This window comes from Rosa rugosa, chromosome 4, assembly GCF_958449725.1.
Source record: "Rosa rugosa chromosome 4, drRosRugo1.1, whole genome shotgun sequence".
In the NCBI taxonomy this organism is placed as follows: domain Eukaryota; kingdom Viridiplantae; phylum Streptophyta; class Magnoliopsida; order Rosales; family Rosaceae; genus Rosa; species Rosa rugosa.
The window spans coordinates 2,358,481-2,382,074 of NC_084823.1; the positions used below are offsets into that span (position 1 = coordinate 2,358,481).

At 39.4% G+C, this 23,594-nt stretch overlaps 1 protein-coding gene and 1 pseudogene across 1 annotated transcript; one reads left to right on the top strand and one right to left on the bottom strand.

The window, feature by feature from the left end:
- The first annotated feature begins 263 nt into the window (after positions 1 to 263).
- LOC133742784 (auxin response factor 17-like) lies at positions 264 to 3,997 on the top strand (annotated as a pseudogene).
- Positions 3,998 to 4,183: 186 nt separating this feature from the next.
- Positions 4,184 to 16,392, bottom strand: LOC133742078 (TMV resistance protein N-like). The gene is made up of 9 exons (XM_062169768.1): positions 15,605 to 16,392; positions 9,027 to 10,110; positions 8,654 to 8,932; positions 7,261 to 8,355; positions 6,589 to 7,160; positions 6,408 to 6,492; positions 5,632 to 6,288; positions 4,983 to 5,534; positions 4,184 to 4,704 (listed from the first exon to the last, which is right to left on the bottom strand). Exons 1-8 carry the CDS (start codon positions 16,102 to 16,104, stop codon positions 5,019 to 5,021), a joined length of 4,788 nt encoding a protein of 1,595 aa, XP_062025752.1. The 5' UTR covers positions 16,105 to 16,392; the 3' UTR covers positions 4,184 to 4,704; positions 4,983 to 5,018.
- Between the last annotated feature and the right edge of the window lie 7,202 nt (positions 16,393 to 23,594).

A 23,594-nucleotide genomic window follows, 5' to 3' on the forward strand; every position in this document is an offset into this window, starting at 1 on the left:
CATAGATCCCTTGGATTTCTACCAGGGAAGCGAGAGATTTAAACACAACTAAAATGATAGCAAAAACTGTTACTGGAGCCATTTTAGCACAACATGACTACATCAAAAACCATTGTCCAAGAAAAATGGGCATCTAGCCTCACCTGCCGGCATACAATTGTGCTGTATAAGAAAACTAGAAACATCTAAAACTCCTAAAAGCCATCCTTACACAAATAGGCTTGAACATATGCTAGAACCTGCTGCCTCCTCAGCAGCAATAAAACAACAACACTTGCAATTCCTTAAATAAGAGGAATTCGCGGCGGAGGAGGAAGAGGAGAACGACAACGACGGCGGTGTTTGGGACTCCTTCCGATGCTAACAATGGCGGTGGTTTCTCTGACCCGAGGTTCTGTGCTGACTCGATATTCCCATCTCTTAACTACCAGGCTGAGCAGCCAGCCCAGACGCTCTCCGTCACCGACCTGCACGGCGGCGTTTGGGACTTCCGCCACATCTACCACGGAACTCCCCGGAGGCACTTGCTTACCACCGGCTGGAGCAAGTTCGTCAACCACAAGATGCTCGTTGCCGGCGACTCTGTGGTGTTCATGAGGAGCTCCAGAGGTGGGGAGATGTACGTCGGGGTGAGGCGGACTGTGAGGACGAGTGCCGGCGGTGATTGCAGTAGGTGGAGCTCTCACATTGGGCTGAAGTTGGAGGAGGAAGGTTCTGGAAGTGACGGGTTTAAGACTAAGCTTTCCGCGGAGGCTGTGGCAGAGGCTGCGGAGATGGCGGCGCAGGACATGCCGTTTGAGGTGGTGTATTATCCGAAAGCTGGGTGGGCCGACTTTGTGGTGAAGGCAGAGGTGGTGGAGAAGGCATTGAAGGAGTTTTGGACGGCTGGGATGAGAGTCAAGATGGCCATGGAGACTGATGACTTGGTTTCAGGGCACTCTGTCTTCCGCCTTTGTTCCGGAGAATGGACCTTGGAAGGGATCTCCATGGCGTATGCTTCAGGTATTTCATTTCTCTCTTCAGCTTTTGGCTTGAATGCATTGCACTGGTTGTTAGCTTCTCATTGATGCAGGCTTGCAAAACTCATTTGATGTTTATATGGCACATTTTACTGTAATGTACATCCAGTTGGATGTAGTTTTCTGTACATATCAATGATTGATTTGGAGATAGACTTTCAACGATTAATTTCATATTTGAATGAATCAGTTATTATGTTTTAGTTGTATTCCAGAAGATACTACTGTTGTGGCTTTGATTTTTATATTTTCTGCTTGTTGCGATATTACTGTTAAGATTTCTGAGAATAGTTGATCTTCAATAAAGCAACTCAGCCTGAATTGCCTGAATTGCTCTATAGTACATGTTGGAGGAGAACTGGGAATGTAACGAGTTACTTGGTCAATACCTCTGTGATAATATATGCATTACACAAACTTTTCTGAGGCTTTGACTGTTCAAATATTTGATATCATTTGTGTTAAAATCATTAGTTTTGTTTTGAAGAAGAAAGAAAAAAAAAGTAAGGAAAGAGCAAACTTCTGTTCTGAAAAGAAAAAACCATGTGAATACAACTTTGATTCAGGTTGGAGATTATAAGTATCCATAGAATGTTGTGTTAGAGAGTTGAGGGTATGCTCTTTCAAAATGTTTCCCTTGATTGAATCCGTTTAGAAATTTGTTTTCCATTTATGTTCACAGTTCAGCAAACCAGAATCTACAACGTGAATCAAAGTTGTTCACATGGTTATTTGTTTTCCATCTATGTTCACAGTTCAGCAAATCAGAATTTCGATGCTTCACATTGAGTTCTGCCTGAGACTAAGAGTAACCTATTATATCAGGCATGCTAACATAACAATGCACACACACAACAGTTCTACCTGCGGTTGTTTATATATAGGTAGAATATTTCTGTAGAAATATGCGTAGATGTTTTAAAATTTTACATTTTGTCGTATGCTGAACTCATTGCCTTTAGCATATTCTATTTTATGTTTTATAGTTCATGCCTAGTATTTAGTTATCTAATGATCTCTATATAATAGGTTACATGGGATGAACCTGAAGTTCTGCAGAATGCTAAGAGGGTGAGCCCATGGCAAGTTGGCTTTGTTGCATCAACACCTTCTCTTCATACTGTACCTTCGCTTCATACTGTATATCCCCCCACAAAGAGACTCAGAGCTCCACTGAATCCTGGGCTGCTGAGAAATGGAGAGGAAGAATTCATGATACCTATGACCGGAGCAGCATTTCAATTCTTCCTTGTTGAACTATAACATTTTTCCTGCTGGCATGCAGGGAGCCAGGCAAGATCTATTCTGTGTATCCATTGTATCTCATTTGTTAAATGAAAATTCTCCTCGGATGTGCACCTATTATTCCTTTGGCAGCAACAACATGGTGCCAAGATTGATGAGGGTGTCTACTGAGTTTAACATTGGTAGTCCACAGTCTGATCAATTATCACCTGATAGCCAGAGTAGTCCACATTCCTTTGGCATGGAATTTGATGGGAACCGAATCGGCAACTTGACATAGGTCGGAAGAAGTTCTTTTCAACTCTTTGGTCAGACCATTCAACTTGAAGGTATTGATGCTGTTGGCTGCACTGGGGACGGTGGTAATATAGGGTACAATGAAACTGAAATCTGAACAACCAACTGGATCTTTCTTATACCAAACTGCTTGAAAGGATTGATGTTCGAGTCTCAGCCGTTGAAGCTTGTACTTTGTAAACTACTTGTGGCAGCTACATCATGCAGTTAAGTTACTGTACAGGTAATCTCATCTGCCTAATTGATTTGAATTGTTGAATCATTAGATGAAAATTTGCCTACAAATTCTGCACAGTCAGTTTCAAAATCATGAATTGTTGAAACCTCATTTTTCTGTTGTGGGTTTCACCCATTAACACTGCTTTGCCACCCCATTGGCAACCAATGTAACTAAATTTTTCTCATGTGGCTTCAGCAGCTCTTACTTGTAGATTTTCTTGAATAACTTGTTCATTATGTCTTTATGTTATGCTGAAAGTTGTTCTTTCATATTTCACTCGCACTATCTTGGGTTTAAGTTCTTATTAGGCGGACATCATTTTAATCAATTTCATTAAACCAGTTCATTCAGAAAACTACTTGTAAATATATTTGAATAAATTGTTTCATTATTGGAAACCTAATAAATTGATTTTGGGATACATTTAATTTAACTCACAGTGTGAATCCTTTGAGTTTTTGATCCAGAAAGAGGATAGTTTGTTTTTGTCTAGGATAGTTACAATTAGAGCTTGTTTGCTTTGACTTTTGGTTCTCTAGCCTAGGTAAACTGCTAATTAATCTTGTATTGAGAAAACAAAAGATTATCGGATAGATTGAACTGATGCGAATATCTTGTTGATTACTCTGCATAGCCATGGTTGACTGGCTAAGACGTTGTCCTGTACGGTCATCACTAACTTAACTATTGCAGAACTCCAAAAGGTTTCTACTCCTTTGAGTTTTGTTTTGTATGGATTTTGAGGACCAAGTATTGCTCATAATCTTGAGTATTATAAAATCGGATACAGAATTTTACTGGCTATAGTTGTATCGGTTACATGGGGTTAAAGAAAATATCAGGTGTGAAGTAGATAGAATCTGTTTAAGTCAATACTCATACTATCATATAATCAAGAATTTTCATCACTATCATATTGTGATACTCGTTTAGTATCTGTTTGCAGGCTCTCAAGTCTGGCAGCAGCTGATTAGGATTATTGCAGTAGTGTTGTGTGTATTCTGGTTTGTCTAGTTTGTGGTTTTGGACGTCGAAACAATCGATCTGTAGACTTGGTTTTTGGAAACTGAGTGTAGATGCTAATGCTAAAAGATGCTATATTATTGTTCTTCAGGTTTACGTGTAATTTAAATCTTTACGTGTTTATTGGATTCTATGTAATTGTGATGGTTTGGTACTACATCCCATTCTGGAATTCTGGTTTTCCTAATAAAAATGGCAGGGAATGTGTTTTTGTTTCATACTCCCAGATAAATCTAATACAGGAGAATCCGGACCAAGAGGATGTTCATTTTTACTTTGTTAGTCATTATTCGGTTTGAGGGACGGTCTCAAACTGACTGTGACGTTCTGTGTGCTCTATCGTGTGTAGAGTAGCAGCATTATAACAGTTAAACTATAGTGAACTTGGGATGACATGAAATGTACTTTAAACTTTGAAAGTCTCATTTTCTTGCCCGAAGAATAATCACTATTAGCACAATCTTTCAAAAAGAAAAAAACAAGGAAAAAAATAAAATAAATAACAACCTCATTTAGTCGAGACACGAAAATGAAGCTCCAAAAATGGTTCATTCAGAAGCATTACAAACTGAGAGTTTGGATATGCCAAGAGAGGACATGAAAGTTGGATAGTTTTCTGCGCGTTTCTGATATTACTAAACAAAATAAAGACAGAAGTATTCAAAAGCAAATGATTTCTTTTTACGTAAACGTGGAACAAATGAATTGCTTCTCGAGTGTAGATGATACCACCAAATCATCATTGATTTCAACGAAGAAATTCTTTATACCTCTGTTGTTCAGTCACATTCATCTAATGTCCCTGTTCTTACACCACTACTCGTGCAATCCAGATCTACTCCACAAATTTGTGATTTCGATCACCTTCTTCTCCAACCTCTCTTCATATCCACATTCAGTCTGCAACAAGTTATGGCAGTTTATAATTATGTTTCCTCAATGTAATAGGAATAGAACAAGCACTGCACCACCAAATCCGATTACTTGTTCTGCAAACTAGGATAACAAATTATTGCATTCCTTAATCAATATTGATAAGTCCACAAAATCTTACAATATGAACATCTTTTTCAATTCTCTGCATAGACACAAAGTTAGCAAATGATTGAGTGGCTGTGACGTAGTCCATGGTCATCGCTACCTAACTATTGCAAGCCAAAAGGCTACTCACAAGTTACCTTCTCCATTATTGAGCAGCAGATGCTGGGGGATGCTCAAGGTAATTCGGCGAGGGTCAGTGCTTCTACAAGATGTTCAATGTCCTCCTTAAATAGTAGACGAAGGGCACAACTATGCACCGCTAAGCATGGGTTTGAGAACCACGTAGTTATCCTGGCCAATTTGCATTGCCTCCAAATCTTACTATTAACTTTAGTGCGTGATACATAAAGGAACTGAGTCGCACGGTATTTCGATGACTCCTGCATCTTAATACGAGTGCGGATCATTCCATCAAATAAGCCTTGCCAATCAACATCAGATTCCAGACGATAATTAAGCTTAAGATTCTCTGAATCGATAGTGGTACTGCCATGACTAATGTTTGGATCTTTGTCATGGGACAACCAACAACATACCGCAAACCCCAACCAATTATCATCATCGAACACATTTAAAGGCAGTTGGATTTCTGCAGAGTTGCCTTGGTTGATGAAAGGCATGAACCATTTCCACTTGGAAATTTCAGCTCCCTCGAAGTAACATAAAACAGACCGAGGGCAAGACCAGTCCTGTAAATATATGTTCAAATGTCAATAAAAAGGCCAAAAACAAAGAAATAATAATAAAAATTACGCATATGTGCGAGAGAGAGAGAGAGAGAGAGACCCAATTTCTATATTTTCGTGAGTACAATTCAAAGTATTTTTCCCGTGGGGTTCTGGAATCCCGTTCTTTCATTCCCTCTATATGAGGGCCTTGCAATCGTATCAACTGGTTCCATGCTTCTACCACCCACAACTGATCATGAGATTCAAGAGAATTTTCCCTCTGCACGCACCGGATGATAGTATCAGCAAATCCTTGTATATCTTCCTGGTACAGAATACGGAACCCACATGTTTGAATCTTTACATGAGGGCTATCATTGAACGAGATGATAAAGTCCATTGCCGTTGTTAATGTCTGAGTGAACAACACTTCGGGAATCTGTGCCCGCGGTATGTAAATAACCAATAATTTATGATGTTGTTCTGATAATGGCCTGAACTGCGCAAGTTCTTCATAAACTCTTAATGATTTATTCCCAGCTTTTAGTGCAACAGATAACTGATAGTAGGCCTCGTTCATTGTCTTCCCCACTTCCTCTACAAGTGATGCGTATATTGCAAATCCCATCCACTTCCTGCTCTCGTGTAGATTTTGAGGCAGCTCAATTGACATTATGGCCTCAGCTGACATCGTATCAGAGACAAATTCCTCATCAAACCAATTTAGTCTTCCTCTGAGGTTAAATTTGAACACTTTAGAGTAACGTTTTAGTGCCTGGAATATTGAAAATGCGCAATTCAAATAATTAGTAACCTCTTTTATTTCAAAGATAGAGATTGGAGATTAGAGAGATATCATATAAACTAGCTAGAGAGAAACACAGACGGATCAACCTCAAGATATCTTGGAAGAACAGATTCAAAGTTCTTTCTCAACACAAGCGTGGATTCTTCTTCCAAGGGTGGAATGAATTTCTCACTGCAATATTTAATTGAAAATGCATTAAAGTACCCAGATAGTAATATAAAACCGGCATTTTAGTAGTTGTGGATCAGAAAATTAAATATAATATACCGTTTCAAAGATTGCCTAATCCAGCCAGACTCCGATACAGAGGCGGGTTCCTCATCTTCATTCAGACGCATAATCGGTAAAGCGGCGTTGGGCCAGGATATTCTGAAAATCCATCCAGCATCTTGCTCATAGACTAGACGAATTCCACATTTCTGGACCACCATGGATGGATTGGTGGTTTCAAATGTAGCCCTCACTACAGTTGATCGATTTAACCCTCTCTGTGGGACCCCCAAACGATCTATATAGAAGATCACAAGCAGATGAGAACTTGATCCAAGACAGCCTGATTCGGGTTCCACCACTTTTGGTTCCAGACGCATAACATCAGTTTCCAATGTGATTTGATACGAGTAATTAAGAAAATCAGGATCCGGTTCATGAATAACGGATAGAGCAGTATGCCCCTTGACTGAGAATATTGCACACGCGCTAAATCCCTTCCACGTGTTATCATCGGCCAGATTTTGAGGTATCGAGATTGATATGGGATTTCTGGTGGATATAGTGCCGAACCACTCTGGAATTTCATCTGCAGGATGTATGTACCTGATATCTGAGCAGAGAGGCAGCTGCAACGTAGAACACAAAAGCATAGTTAACTAGTAGTATGAGAAAAAGGATAGATTTATAGATATATGCTCCGTTTTTGTTGTGAGAGAGAGATCCTACTTGGTCTAGAAACGTTGGATTTGTCACTGGCACTTGATCAACTTGTTTCCCCTCTGTATGCTCATGTATCAGAGACAGGGTCATCAATTCCGTCTCAGTTCTTGCAACACCAATCGATAGTTCTGAACAATTGCTGGAACTGACAATAGTCACTCCCGACTCCCGTGATTCCAATACTTTGATTTGATTTGGGTAATCCTTCAGTGAAGTACAACCATGTGCATACACATTTCGAAGACTATACGGAAGCTTCTTGGGCAGTAATTGAAGCTGTCTGCAGTTACTCAAGTCCAGAATCTCGAGCTCTGAGAGTTGATAGATACTTTCAGGTAACAGTACAAAGCGATTACCAGCTAAACATAACCGTCTTAAGGAGATTAGGCTGCTAAAATCATTGAGAATTGCTCCATCCATCAGATTGCAATAACTCAAGTCTAGCTCTCTCAAATTCGATAACGAAGCCAGAACTTTAAATGATTCTGAAACTGGAAATATACATCCTCGGCAGGATAGATACTGTAGATTTTCCATGCTCACAATGAAAGATAACTCCCTTATGGAAGTTCCACCAATGCAAAGCCTCTCCAGACATGTCATACCATTCAGATTCTCAGGTATCTCATGAATTTTGGAGCAACCTGTTAGATTGAGACTTTTCAAAGATGTCAAGCACCCAATGGTATAGGGAAGATGCAAAAGGTTAGTACAGTATGCTAGATTCAACATGGTAAGACCAGTCAAGCGTTTAATTGATGGAGGCAATTCCTCAATGCTGGTCCCATCCAAATGAAGCTCCAGCAAGCTTTTCATATCTCCTTCAATTTCTGGAAACTTCTTCAATCCTGAGCAGAGTGAAAGCCTCAATATTTGAAGGCATTCCAAGGCAACGAAAGGTGGAAGGCTCTCAATGGACTTGCAATATTTCATATTCAAATTAACAAGTTTGTTCAGAAATCCAAGAGACGGGTGAATCTCCACCAAGCCTGTGCAATTTTGAAGCAGTAAGTTCTCAAGATTAGGAACCTCCGTGAAGTCTGGAGTCGACCTCAAGTAGGGTGAACCACTCAGATTTATAAGCCGTAGCATGCTCCACCCCTGATATAATTCCAAAGATCATAATCACGTGATTCAAAATAGTTATTACACATTCCTTTGTGATTCCAAATTACAGAAATTAGTAGAATTACAAAAAGGTTGACGTGAGAGTAATGTCCAATCCTAGTATGAGAATGCCAAATAAATTTTTATGGATGTGTGTAACTGTGGACGACCGGGACCTTATATATATAGTTATGTAATTCGAAAAAGCTACTTCATCTTTCCTAATAAATGAGACTACAATCTAAACTATCAGCTTTATGAAGTACATGCATTAAATTAATTGTGATCTTACCTTTTTTCCCCTCCATAGTTGTTTGATGTGGCTAAATAACATGCGAACTTCAACAAGTTCATCCGGTTGAAAGTCTGACGGGAAAGAATTCAAAGGACAATAATGCCATTCCAGATATTGCAATTCATTAGAAAGATATGTGATATTTCCGGAAAACTTCACATTCCAAATCTTGAGCAATCTCATTCTGTCCATCTTCGAGAAGGCATTATCAATTGAGTGAACAACATCATCTTTTGTTGGACATTGGAGGTATATGCTTTGAACTGCACTCGTCGCCTAATAACAAAGAGCAAAGAACTAGTTATTGCACAAGATAGACCATAATAAAAAAAAACAATAGACGAGTTTCAGCACTCAGCTGTTTCATTACCTTACTACGATCAAGTACATGGATGATTTCATTGGGAATCCACAACCTGCTACGTTCTCCAGGATTATTAGGACATTCTCGACGAACAACTTCCCAACCCATTTCTTGTATCAAATCATGCATCCACAATTTTGTTCCAAATAGAGTTACCAAAGATTTGTCCATAAGAACTTTTACATTAAACTCCACACCCTTACCTAGTATTCTTATTACACGATCCTTGTTATCTCCTTTAAAGAAACACGCGATATCCAAAAACGTGTTCTTTTCTGACTCTTCTAATCCATCAAAACTAAATTTAAGAACATCAATAATCCCGTTCGGAGGATTTTTTTTAAGTCTCTCCAATGCACTTGACCATAACTCTTCACTTCTACCACGAACAGACGATCCCAAAACTTCAATAGCTAATGGAAGGCCATCAGCATATTTCAAAAATTCCTTGGATAGCTTGAGAAAATCTTCTCCACCCTCGTTATCCTTGAAGGCTTTCAAACTAAAGAGCTCCAAAGCTTCAGGATCAGTTAATGCATTCACCTTGTATACTTTGTCTGCTCCAAATGCACTGATCAGGTGTTCATTTCTGGATGTTATGATGACTCTACTCCCTGGACCAAACCAAGTACGATGACATAGTAGTTCCAATTGTTTAACTTGATCCACATCATCAAGAACAATAAGCACCCTCTTACTAGATAGTCTATGCCTAATTATGTCTTTTCCCATTTTAGAGTACTGTACATTGGCATTACTATTCAGCAAGTTCAAGAGAAGTTTCTCTTGTAAATGAATTGTACTACCTTGCTTCATTTCAGTTTCCTGTTTAACATTCTCAAGAAAGCAATCACCTTCAAACTGAGCTCTTATCCTTTCAAAAACCACTTGTGCAATAGTAGTTTTCCCGATACCACCCATCCCACAAATCCCTATGATACGAACATCGTCGAGACACCCAATGTCTAAGTAGGAAAACAGTTCATTCAGGTGAGAATCCATCCCAACTAAGCCCTCAGATGTGAAGATTATTTTATTCAACTCAGTGAAAACCTTTTGTACAATTTCTTGAATAATTTTGGCTTCAGACCTGGAAAGTCATAAACAATCATCTTATGTATCTTGTGTGTACGTATAAGGGGTAACAGAACAAATAGATAAAGATACTGTAATATTCTATTTGGCCACCAGTACTCTTTTTCTTCGTGAATGCTTCTAATTAAAGTCATGCGTCTACAGTTTATATGTCAACCAGTCCTAATTTTTGTAAAAGTTTAATCTCCATGCTACCCTTATCTAATATTAAAATTCAATCTCTCTCTTTCCATCCACAAACATTAATGGAGAAGAATTAATATGAAGAAGCAGTATGCATATTGGAGGACATATTGGACATAGTTTGTGAGAGAATAAGGAACAAAAGAAAGCCCCAAGTCTAGGGTTTTGTGCATAATGGCAACCTTGTCTGATCGTGTCTAGCGCCAGCCTAGGCTAGGTCAGATTATCCTAGAGTTTGATCTTGGCTTGGTGAAAAGTAAACGAGAACACTTAGATAGCTGTTCTAAAAAGACTCATAGAAGAACTTCAATTAGGATAGACTAGACAAACTCTATCAAATAGAGTTCGTCACCTAGCTAGGAAAAAAAGGAACACACAAAATGCATACACGGGACTGAAAGCTACCAACTCCCAAAAAGTTTGAAGGGATTTACTGGAGGGAAAAAAAAAAGGCAACAGCCTAACATGGCCCATAGGAAAGTCCTAGCCCAAGGCCCAACCCAGACCCAATCTCCGCCTCTATGTGCAGGTCCATCGCACGCACACCGCGAGCGCATCCGCACCGCCACAGAACAAGGAACACCACCTAGAGGCCACCACCCAAGAGACACCAACAAAACCTATGCATACAATACAGACCCAAACCCAACCGAATTTGGGTCCCCTAGCTCCAAGCCGCCAGGACCTACCTTGCCTCATAGTTGCTTCAAACCAGAAGTCGACGTCGACCACCACTGTCAACCCTCCAAGCAAAACAATCCTAAAAAAGCCTATGACAAGAAACAAAACATCAATCACCTATCCGGCAGCATCACAACATCTGCAAGACTACCATCAGCGCTAACGTCGGAGTACCACCTAACGAGAGGAACTCCTCAAAATCCTAGACCAGCTAAAGGGCGTGCAGCGCGTGGTCGACAAGGAAAATCGCGTTGATTTTTTTTATGCGTTTTGTGGTGTTAGAGATTCACAAAATTAGTCAAATATTATGTCAAATTTTTTAGGGTCCTTGACCCAAAGCTCCAAAATGAGCAAAAATGATCTCAATTACCCAAACAACAGATTTTTGTTCCCACATACACAATTTAACAAGAAATGATAATTTTGCCCTTAATCTAATTAAGAAACTACAACGTGCCACTCGTTATATCTCTCCTCTCTCTCCAGATCCAGTTTCTCTCTCTCTCTCTCCGATCTCCATATCCGGCGCAGCGATGGCATTCACGCTTGAAGACGACGACGACCGCCCTCTCTCTCCGGCCATCAGTTCGACTACAGCGACTGCGCCGTCTCAGATCTTCGCTCTCTCTCTCTCTCTCCCCCTCCCCCTCCCTCCCTCCCTCCCTCCCTCCCTCGCGACGACGATTTGGCCTTTGCCGTTTCGAGTTCGTTTCCAGTCCCTCAGCGTCGCCTCCACTGCTGCTAAGTTGTTTCCAGTCCTCTCTCTCCGGCGAGATTCTGAGGAGCATCGCCAACCTGACTCACCTTCGGCTCGTACAATCAGTTTTCTGGTTGGGTTCCAGCGAGCTTCGACGCTGAACCACAACCTGTTGGAATGAACACTGCCGTCGGCTATAGCCAATTGCGCCGGCGCTGGCTTGATTTAAGGTGAGTTCTTTGTTTTGTGCTATTGACTTGGATTCGAAATGAAGGCCCAAGACCGAGTAAGCTTAATCAGATATCTATATACACTTCTTTATTTTAACTCGTCTCTCTGGCTAGCTAGTGAATTTCATCTTGTCCTCTTTATTAATTATATAGGTGGATGCACTGAAGCAAGAACTAGGAGAATTCAATATTTGCGCAGAGAGAGAGAAGAGAAGATCTGAGACAGCAGAGTACAGTATTTCAATAGTGTTGTGAGTTTGGGTGCCCAAATTTTTTATTTTTTTTTTGGTAAAATTGAGGCAGAAAGCCGGGGAGGAAAGAAATAGGTAAAAACAAAAAGGTCTATTAGGGCAATAGATGTATGTTAAAGCGTTTATTGGAGGGCAATAGACGCCTGTTGGGGGGCAATAGATGTTTTGAATTGATGTAATCTCCTTATTTTTTTTTTTTTCTGTAATCAAAGTTTCATTTGTCTAAATTTAAAGAGATTAGTTCCCATTCTGGCAACTGAAAGTCTTATTAGGGGGCAATAGGCTTCTATTGGGGGCAATACATGGCTGATAGTCGTCTATTGGGGGGCAATAGACTATTGGGGACATAGACGTCTATTGGGGGGCAATAGACCTTTATTGCCCATCTATTAGGGGGTAATAGATGTCTATTGGGGGCAAAAAACTTTCCGGTGAGATTTTCAGCAAATTCTTGTGGGCGGCGGTCGGTGACCGGAATCTGGCGACCGGTGCACGGAATCCAGTGACCGGTGGCCGGCTCCGGCGAAGTCTCCTATGGTTTCTCTCTCTCTCTCTCTAAATAACAAAAGGTAAGGGGTAAAATAGTATTAAAAAAAAATCTTAATTAGATATTAGGGAAGACTTCCTTAGAGTGTATTGCGTAAGAGAGAATAAAAAAAACTTAATGGGGTTAGTGAGAAAAAAACCCTATAAATGGGGTAAATGGACAAAAACCCAATTTTCGCCTATGCCCTATGACCTTCAAACTGAGCTTTTAGCCTATCAAAAACCACTTGTGCAATAGTAGTTTTCCCAATACCACCCATCCCACAAATCCCTATGATACGAACAGTCGAGACACCCAATGTCTAAGTAGGAAAACAGTTCACTCAGGTGAGAACCCATCCCAACTAAGCCCTCAGATGTGCAGATTATTTTATTCAACTCAGTGAAAATCTTTTCTACAATTTGTTGAATAATTTTGGCTTCAGACCTGGAAAGTCATAAACAATCATCTTATGTATCTTGTGTGTACGTATAAGGGGTAAAAGAACAAATAGATAAAGATACTGTAATATTCTATAATGCCGTCAGTACTCTTTTTCTTCGTGAATGCTTCTATTTAAAGTCATGCCTCTACATTTTATATGTCGAGTTGTCGACCTGTCCTAATTTTTGTAAAAGTTTAATCTCCATGCTACCCTTATCTAAAATTAAAATTTTATCTCTCTCCTTGCATCGACAAACATTAATGGAGAAGAAGAATTAACATGAAGAAGCAGTATGCATATTGGAGGACATATTGGATATAGTTTGTGAGAGAATAAGGAACAAAAGAAAGCCCCAAGTCTAGGGTTTTGTGTGGCAACCTTGTCCAATCGTGTCTAGCGCCGACCTAGGCTAGGTCAGGTTATCCTAGAGTTTGATCTCAGCTTGGTGAAAAGCAAACGAGAACACTTAAGACAACTGTTCTAACAAGACTCATAGGCTAGGATAGACTAGACAAACTCTATTAAACAGACCGTCACCTAACTAGGAAAAAAAAGTACACAAAAAAAATGCATACACGGGCTCGAAAGCTACTAACTCCTCCCAAAAATTAGAAGGGATTTACTAGAAGGGGAGAAACAAAACAAAAAAAAAAGGCAACAACCTAATATGGCCCATAGGAAAGTCCTAACACAAGGCCCAACACGCACACCGTGAGCGCATCCATCACCGCCACAGAACAAGGAACACCACCATTGCACCACCTAGACGCCACCACCCAAGAGACACCAACAAAACCTAGCTATGTATACAATACAGACCCAAACCCAACTGAATTTGGGTCCCCCAGCTCCGAAAGGAAATCACCTGTCCCCAAATTGTCTATCCCTATTCTGTCACCTGCCTAATATTTTGACATGTGTACTCTTACTTAACGGAAGACTAACTCTGTTAAGTTTTCTATGCTTATTAAAATTCTACTAAAAATTAAAGTTTTTTTTTTTTTTTTGAAAAGAAAAATTAAAGTTTCTTTGAAAAGAGAAAAATATTTGCGTGAGTGCGCGACTATCCTTCTTCCTCCTCTCCTCTCCACTTTTAGAGGCCAAACTCATATTGATTTTGTATTGTCAAGTGGTCTTCTTGACTTCTTGTCTTCCCTTCATTAGATCCATATCCGCAGGTTAGGAATCAAGACCATTTTGTTTTACAACTTTACAACTAAATCGGTGACTCGCAATGAAGGAGCTCAAAATGACTGCTTCCATGGCTGCCTGACGCGACCATAACTGGGCGGGCAACTAAGAAATATCAAGAGTGGATTAGGTTTTAATTAGATTGAGAAGTGGGTTTCGGCTGATGGTAGATCGTTTCAGGCCAAGATTAGATTAGTAGAGAATGGACAGAGTAAATAAGATGTGTGCTTGGATAGAATTGGAGAGCCCAATATTTTGATTTAGATGCCTTTGCTTTCGATTGGGTGTGAGATCCATAATCCATTTCAAATAGTCAAAACCTGGTTTTGTTTGGATCTAGATTGCGGGGTTTTCTGGGTTATGATAAACAGTTTTGCAGGGGAAGAGAAAATCATGAATCTTTTGCAAAAGGAAACAAAATCTCAAAGATAATATTGGATCCTCACAATCTCACAGCTTTTCTGGGTTCTGAGAAACAATTTTGCAGGGTTCTGAGATTTTTTTTTTTTTTTCTTTTTTTGAGAAATGGTTCTGAGATAATAAATTAAGGGTAATGCGAATTTTGTTTTTGGCTGACAGAGTTAACTCTGGTTAAGTAAGCTGACAGATGTCGACAGATCAATGGATGGGACATAATGGGACAGGTACCACGACCTACCTTGCCTCATAGTTGCTTCAAACGAGACGTCGACGTCGACCACCACTGTCAACCCTCCAAGCAAAACAATACTAAAAACTAAAAAGCCTATGACAAGATTTTTTTTTTTTTTTTTTATCTGAAACAGAACTACAATCACCTATCCGGCAGCATCACAACATTAGCAAGACTAGCGTCAGCGCTGACGTCGGAGTACCAACAAGAGGAACTCCTCAAAATCCTAGACCCAGCTAAAGTACGTGCAGCGCGTGGTTGACAAGGAAAATCGTGTTGATTTTTTTTTTTTTTTTTTTTTTTTTTGATGTTAGAGATTAACAAGTCAAATATTATGTTAACATAAATGTTGTCCTGGTTGGATAAGCTTTTTTTTTCCTGGTCAGTATTTTGAATATTACCAATTTTTCTTATTATTAGTATTAATTAAGCCAATAAGACTTATGTTTAAACTTTTAAAAATTTAATCTACTTGATATATTGGTACATGGAATTTTCCTGAATCTAAATTCAAAGATGCATGAACATAATTTCTTAACCTATGTGATGTGCAGTTTAATGTATATGAATGTTCAAAAAAAAAAAAAAAGTTCAACGCTAAATGAGTTAGTGTTACTGTGTGAGTTGGCTTACCCATTTTGCAGATGCCATCCAGAGAGATTGCCTACTTTAGCAAGAGCGTTTTTCCACCTCATTACTTTGTCTGGTTCCGCTTCATACCGCTTTTGATGCTTCTCAAATGCTTTCTCAAAGTGCTCCCCTGTTTGTCTTCGTACCTCAGATGGATCAACATGGTAGAACACAGGGAGGACTGTTTGTCCTGTGGCTCTCTCACATTCAGCGACTTTTGCAAGCTCATCCAAACACCACGAAGAATCGGCGTAATTTTGGGAAAAAACCACAATAACATAACTTGATTCTTTAATTGCTTTCAAGAGATTTGGACCAATTGATTCCCCTCTCTCAAGTTCTTCATCATCTCTAAATGTGTTTATTCCTTTCTGCTTGAGAGCGGTATAGAGATGGTCTGTGAAATTTGTGCGGGTATCTTTACCTCTGAAGCTGAGGAACACATCGTATGTTAATTTAGGAAATGAAGAAGAAGAAGAAGAAAAATCTGTTTTGGTAGTCATTATTGAAGGAGTTTAGAATGGAGGAGAAGGAGAACAAGAAGAAGGAAGATCTATTTTGGTAGTCAATGAAAGAGTTTAGAGTGCTGCTGGTTTCTGTTCTTGGCGAAGACTACGAATGAGAATAACACTTCCTTATATAAGGATCCGGGTAACACCTCTCACCCTCACAGGTATTGACCAATAAAAACAAAAAGATGTTTGGTAGGGGAGGTTGGGTTGCACGCGCACGATGAAGCAAATGGGAACCTTATTTTTCTCTTTGTCGATGTAAATGCTTTATGTAAATGGTTTGATCCGTAGCCAACGTTTTTCATGGAAAATCTTCTTCCCTGACCACTGGGGTCTTGCGGTGGAGCAGTATTTTGTTAAAAAGTGGGTGAAATTATTTCACAAGGGTAAATGAATAGAAGAGTGGGGTCTCATTTGTCAGAGCTGGGGGTGTGAATTTCACATCAACTTCAAATTGCTTTTGACTACATGGCCACATAATTGAATAGATCACATGGTGCCCACGTACGCTCCACTCAGTTTCGATCAATCATTTCCTCTTTTTCTTTTGCAATGGTTCCTCCAGTCTTTAACTTTCTAATGAAGTTCCCGCCATTTTCCAACACCTCCATCTTGTCCTTTTTTTTGGCGAAGAAAGACAGGTAATTTCCTAGATGTACTGCAGTACTGCTAGGGTTACCGAAACTTCCAAGCAATTTCTGACTTTCAAAATACATTATTTATGAAATAGTACTTTCACGTGAACATGCTGTGTTCAAGCTTCAGAGTCTGGCTCACGCCATAAAAGAGATTGGAAACAGAGACTGAGATGTCTCACATCACCATGAAAATAATACCAAGAGAATTTAATTGTGATGTGAAGGCTGAACAATCATACACGTGTTTGCGAAATTATCTAAAACTACTATAAAGCATACGTGACATTATCAAATGCATAAATTGATATATGACTAAATATGTCATACTTAACTTTCAAAGCTTGTAAATATTTTATAAAGGTAAATGTGTCCATCGTTATTCTCCTATATTGTTATTCTTTGTTAATGTCTTTATTTATAATTTGAGCATATAAAATTAGTTTTACTCTTATCATATGAGATAAGATTTATTGAGAATATCATAGTTTTATTAGTATTACTTTAACCTTTAGAGGAATTAAAATTCATGATGAGTCTTATTTATGCAAAGAACACATTGTCTCACTTCTGTGATCGACACACCATATTCACTAATCATTATATATGTATTTTATCATATATATAATTAAGCTTGCATCAATAAGGAAGATATTCTCATTAAAATGAGCATTCAAAATTATGCTACCTAAGACATATGCGCGTAACACTTTTTTTCTCATTCGACCAAAATTGCTTTTATCTCACTAGATTTTTGTTACCTGACAAGGTTTTTAACGAGACAACATTAAGCTCATCCAACACTATATCATTCATCGGTGGACATCTAATGGGAAGTGTTGTAAATACTTTGTGTGTGTGTGTGTGTGTGTGTGTCTGTCTGTCTGTCCATGTAAATATTTATTAGTTATGTCCTTATGATGTAAATTTTACTTCTATGTAAATGAGCCTAATGAGAATGAATGATACACTTCTACCTCCTCATATAATTTGTCTCTCTATTATATCTCTTTCTTATTCTCTAGTTTATAACATATTGGTTTTAATTCTCTTTCAATCTATTTATTGCTCAGTCTTTATACAAAAAGATTGTATTTGCTGGTGGGTTTTCCTCTTAATGCATGCTAATGTTCTAATATTATCTTTGTTTTGCTAGGAAATGTAGGGAGTATACTTTATGACAAATACATAGAAATAAAATAAAGTATATTGATTCATACTTTCATAGTTCTTTTATTTGCTAGGATATGTATTCACTGAAAATATTATCAATATCGAAACATTGAAAATTATGTTTTATTCATATTTGTTCCTTTAACCTTTTTTTTTGCCTCCATGTACATAAATTTCTTTGTGTGCCACTGATCATATTCTTTTTTATTTCTGAAAATACCAAACAGAACAATATTGCAATGCGATCGATAGAACTGCTTGATCGGAAATGGCTTTATCAAGAAGTACACAGGAATTGCTAACGCAGTGTAAACCTCTCCACTAAAGAAACTTCACTGCGTGGCTTTTGACGTAGCCAACACGAAAAATCAATCCAATATGAAACAATCAAGTTTATAGTATACAAGTAGTGTTGTTCAAAACAATCACTTTCAATTAGCCAAGTGCTAACTTGTTTTACAACTGTTATAACTTCTGACTCAAACACCACAACATGTAAACAAGTCAATCTTCAATCTTCCTTGCAATCAATCATCTCACTGATCTTGAGAATGAATTATGAAAATGATAGAGTATGCAAGGAAAAGAAACATATAACATGCAAAGAGAGTTTTTCAGCAAATGTTTTGAGTAAACATATGCAGCACAGATATGACAAGTTTTGAAGCATAAAAACACTCACTAATAAAATCAGTTCCGAAACCTTTTATAGAGGAGCAAGACTTCCCCTCAATCAAATCTCCTTTTCATATGAAATCAGATAGACAAGGAAAGCTTTTAAAACTGATTTCGATAAACACTTAATACTTTCTAACTATTTGCAAATCCAATCTAAATATGATATGCATATTAAAAACCTTTTAATGCAGATAAGTAACTTAATTGATATGCATATCAATTTAGAATCATGCAAAGTGATATGAATTAAAAAGACACCTTTATCTCAAGATCAGTGAGCGTGATTTCCTTGATTTCCTCTTGGTGATCCGATTCTTCAATCTTCCTTTATAGCCTTGAGCCACCGGAAAGGCAGGAGAAATATTTTCCCAATTCTCTGCACCTTCTGCTCCCCTAGTGACCTTGAGAAAGCATGTGTTGAATTGTAATAGCCCAATATATTTACAATTTCCTATTTACATGATCAGCTTATTGATTGGGCAACTTAATTCATTAGATTTTGACTTCAAAAACTGGCGGGTTGTGATCCATATATATAGGCTATGTTTGGTATGGCTGGTGACAGGACCCGCCCCGAATTTCACCCTGAAATCTGAGGTGGCCCGGCGGGGCCCACCTTAGTGATAACTCTACCGAGAACTGGTCGAGTCACCCCTAAAGTGGACTACCCAAAACAGTAACCCACAATAGATCAGAGCCAAACAAAGAAGTGCGGAAGCCATTCATCAACTATGCCTCGAACCAATTACGCCCGACCTCAACTAATAACGCCTGCAAACTGGGCATTAGAAACCGAAAGGCCCAGGGGAAAGTAGACGAAAAACGTTAGCGTGTGTGGACAAAAATAAACAATTTAAGAGAAAAAGGATTTCATACTTTCCCACATTTATTTCATTAAAAACCGATGCATGCAACAATTAGAAAACACAATTAGCTTTAAATCCAAGAATTTCAAAACAGTAAACCGACTAGCCTCGCTAGTCACAATATTCAAAAAAATATATATTGTAAAATCGAAATCTCGGTTCTCAAGAAGATAAGACCAGCCCCGCTGGCTATAATGAAAATCAGACTAGCCCCGCTAGTCAAGCAACGATAAAATATGGGGAAGAAGTTTCACCATACGAAAGAAGGGAGCCTCCCAGGCTCGGGTCGGAGTGTCCCACACTCTGGAGCATCACATGCTCTGCTCTTACTCACCCACAAACACATAGTAAGCAGGGAGGAGTACTAATAGGCTAGCTAGCAATAAATATGACGACCCAGGTATGGCGGGTAAAAAATCATACGAAAAAATCGAAAATCAGTAAGGCTTCCCCATAAGTCCTGCGAATAAAGAAAACACGGGTACGATTCCCAACCGTACCCAGAAATTCTCGTAGAAAGTCACATAAATCTACATCGTGTCCCACACGCTAAAAGAATAGTTAGATCAACAACAAGGCATTCCCAATGCCAAAACCGAAAGTCGATAAATAAATAGGAAAATAAATTCATTGAAATCCCATTTCGAAAATCTTTCCAAAAATCTCAAATCAACAAATAGAGAATATATATTTAATTCCGGAATTTACCTCGGAAAATGATTCGGCCAAAATCAACATAAATTATAAATTCGAATCCGAGCATAACAAATTAATATCTGAAATTCATAACCGGAATAAATCATAATTACTTCATGAAAATCATTATTGAAAGCAAATCCACGTGATAAATCGAAATAAATTTCCGAAATCCATTCGTATGCTCGAAAGTAATATATTAATTAGGTAAAGCATTAATTCAAGAAAATAAACGCATGCATCATTATTTAAAACAAAAGTCCACTCACAGTACTATTGGGCGACCAAGCAAACGAGTTCCTTCATGTAGCCGTAGCTCGCGACATTGCCCTGTACACAATTATATTTTCGTAAACAGCAATCCGATAAAATAAATACGAACCTAAACGAAACCTCGAAAATCCCTATCTCCATCACTTCTCAAATTCAACCCAAATCTCTCCCACAACACCAATTCCTCAATTAACATATTCCACAACGAAAACGAGGAAAATCCAACGGCCGGATTTCCAACAATTCCATCACAAAACTTCAAACTTCGGAAATTCACAAACAATTCCAAACTCCTCCATAATTCACCAAACTTCACTTACAAGCTCTACAACATATATACAATTTAATGGGCTAAAAACTAGAATCAAAACACTGCCCTACATGCTGCAGCCGCCGCCCACAGTGGCGGCGCCGCCGCTGCCGCCACCAGCTCCGATGGCCACCAAACTTTGGTAGTAGCACCTACTCAACAGACCCAACAACTTTCTCAACTGAGACAAAGTCAGAAAATGAGTAGAAGTACCTCAACAATTAAGGAGAAGGTTGAACCCGATCGGTGAATAGTAACCCAGAAATTCATCTCTTCAATTCTTCCTCCACGCTGCAAATCGTGGCTCAAGGCTAGGGGCAAAATAATCCTTGGCAAAAACCGAACCTTCGACGCCGGTTTGATGGCCGGAGACGGCCGGAATCGGAAAATATCAGCGTTGACCACTTCTGCTACAGTGAAACTTCAAGGACCTGATGCGTAGCCGCCGTGAGTTACCGCCGTGGGGAGATTGGGTAGGAGTAGAGGAGTCCAACGGTGCCACTCGTTCGTCCTCAGGTGGCCGGAATCGTGAGGTGGCCGGAGTTGCAGAGAAGAGGAAGAGAGACGCGGGGAGGAGCAGAGAGAGAGAAAAATGAAAAGTTACCTGGTCCAACAGTAAAAATTCAAATATATACTATCTACCATGAACAGTAATTTTCACATTTTCGCTTATAACTTTTGCATACGAGCTCCGATTTTTACGTACCACATATGCACGCGCTCGGTTTAACGTCTTCTAAGACTTTCATGAAGGAAATTTTCTCAAATTTTGACCCGAACAAAAAATCAACTTTTAGGGCCACAAAAAGTATCGAAACAAAGTAAAAACTGAGAGTAAGTGTTGTTTACCGTCCGAATGACTAGTAAACGGTAGTCACACTCCAGTCTTAGTCTCCTCAAGAGCCGACTGTCAGTGCCACCAAACCTTCCAGCCAAGCTAAAGTCACGCTTTAGCAAGTTCTCCTCACTTCCTAGTAGTTCTCGCTCTGCTCGATCTACAACATCGAGTATCGATTGTGATTTTGAAGAAGCTCAGCAAAAGTCCTCGCCACGAGGGACAAAAAATCCCACGACGAGGTTGGTGCTCTCCTCGTCAACAATCGCTTGAAAGAAGTCAGGTCAAGGGACACCCCAGATGACCTCATCTGAACGGTGCTGGCACGACCGCGCAAGAAAAGAGACTGTTGACCAGTTCAAGAAAAACTGAAGCCAAACATTTTGGCATGCCCAGTGGGACCCATGGCGAGCTGTAAATCACACCAATATTAAGAAGATGAGGTTAGTAAGGGGTTGTGAATCATAACGGAATAGGTGAAGTCTATTTTGTTAATATTGACCTAAACTCCTTATTGGTGCCTAGTTCAGGTCCCTTAAGGTTAATGACGGTTTTTATTAACACTTGTTGAACTGTCTTCACACTTATGATCTTTCTCATCTTAGTAAGTATAGCCTATGTGAAATGGTGTCTAGAAAGGGGACAACGTTCATAACAGGTTATTGAATCCAGAAGTGCGTGCAAATAGGCCTAAACTACTATGTGGGAGTAGTTCATGTCAAAATGGATTATGTCTCTTTTGTTCGCCCTCCCCCACCTGGCCATTTCAGTAAGGTTGCCCAAAGGATTTGAAAGAAAGTTTGTGTCTGTGTCTAGGCGACTATACTTGGGCCGCAAGTCTAAACCTTGATTCACAGTGTCTTATTAAATTCAGCTACTTATTCAATTCAGACTTCCAGAAGCCATTGGGAAGTCAAGCGCAAACCCTTATCAAAAGGTTTACGTTAACTGTCCGAAACATAAGACCTCCAGTTACAGACCGCACTCGCGTGCAGACTGTCGTGGTCTTTCCGAAGAACAGGTAATCCAAAGATTTTCTCCCCACCCTCCATCGACAGAGATGTCAACTGAACGAGGAGGAAATCGACATCCTACTACTGAAGGCGAGCAAGTTCCCGTCGCCCAGCCTAATCAGGCTGGCGATACGTCTAGCATCACCCAGGTAGCCGCGAGCGCAGTTACAACTATTGACTTTGTGCCTATTCTCGTTCCAGAAAATGCGACCATAGAAGAGCGGCTTAATATCCTTCAACAGAATTCTGCCGCATACCATGAGAAGATGGAAAAAGCCTTTGCGGAGGACCGTCGACGGCTTGATGAGTTCACGATCTCGGTCAAGAGGCTTGAGCTAGGGGCACAACAAACACAAGGGCAATTGAATGGCATGAACCAAAAAATGCAGAACAACCACGAAGAGCTGTTGGTCGCAAGCAAACACATCGGTTCAGAAGTCGCGACGATTCGCAAAGAAGGATCCAACGTCGCAACCCAGGTTGTTTGATGCTGCTAATACACAAGTGAAGTTCAACAAGTTTATCCGGTTGGAAGTCTGATGGGAAAGAATCCAAAGGGCACCCGTGCCAATCAAGAAACTGTAACTCATTAGAAAGATATGTGATGTTTCCAGAAAACTTCACATTCCAAATCTTGAGCAATCTCAATCTGTCCATATTTGAGAAGACATTATCAATTGAGTGAACAATATCGTCTTCTGTTGGACATTCGAGGAATATGCCTTGAACTGCACTCGTCGCCTGATAACAAAGAGCAAAGAACTAGTTATTGCACAAGATAGACCATAATAAATAAAAAATAAAAAAACAATAGATGAGTTTCAGACTCAGGTGTTTCATTATGTAATACCTTATTCCGATCAAGTACACGGATGATTTCATTGAGAAGCCACAACCTGCTACGTTTTCCAGGCTCTTCAGGACATTCTTGACGAACAACTTCCCAACCCATTTCTTGTATCAAATCATGCATCCACAATTTTGTTCCAAATAGAGTTACCA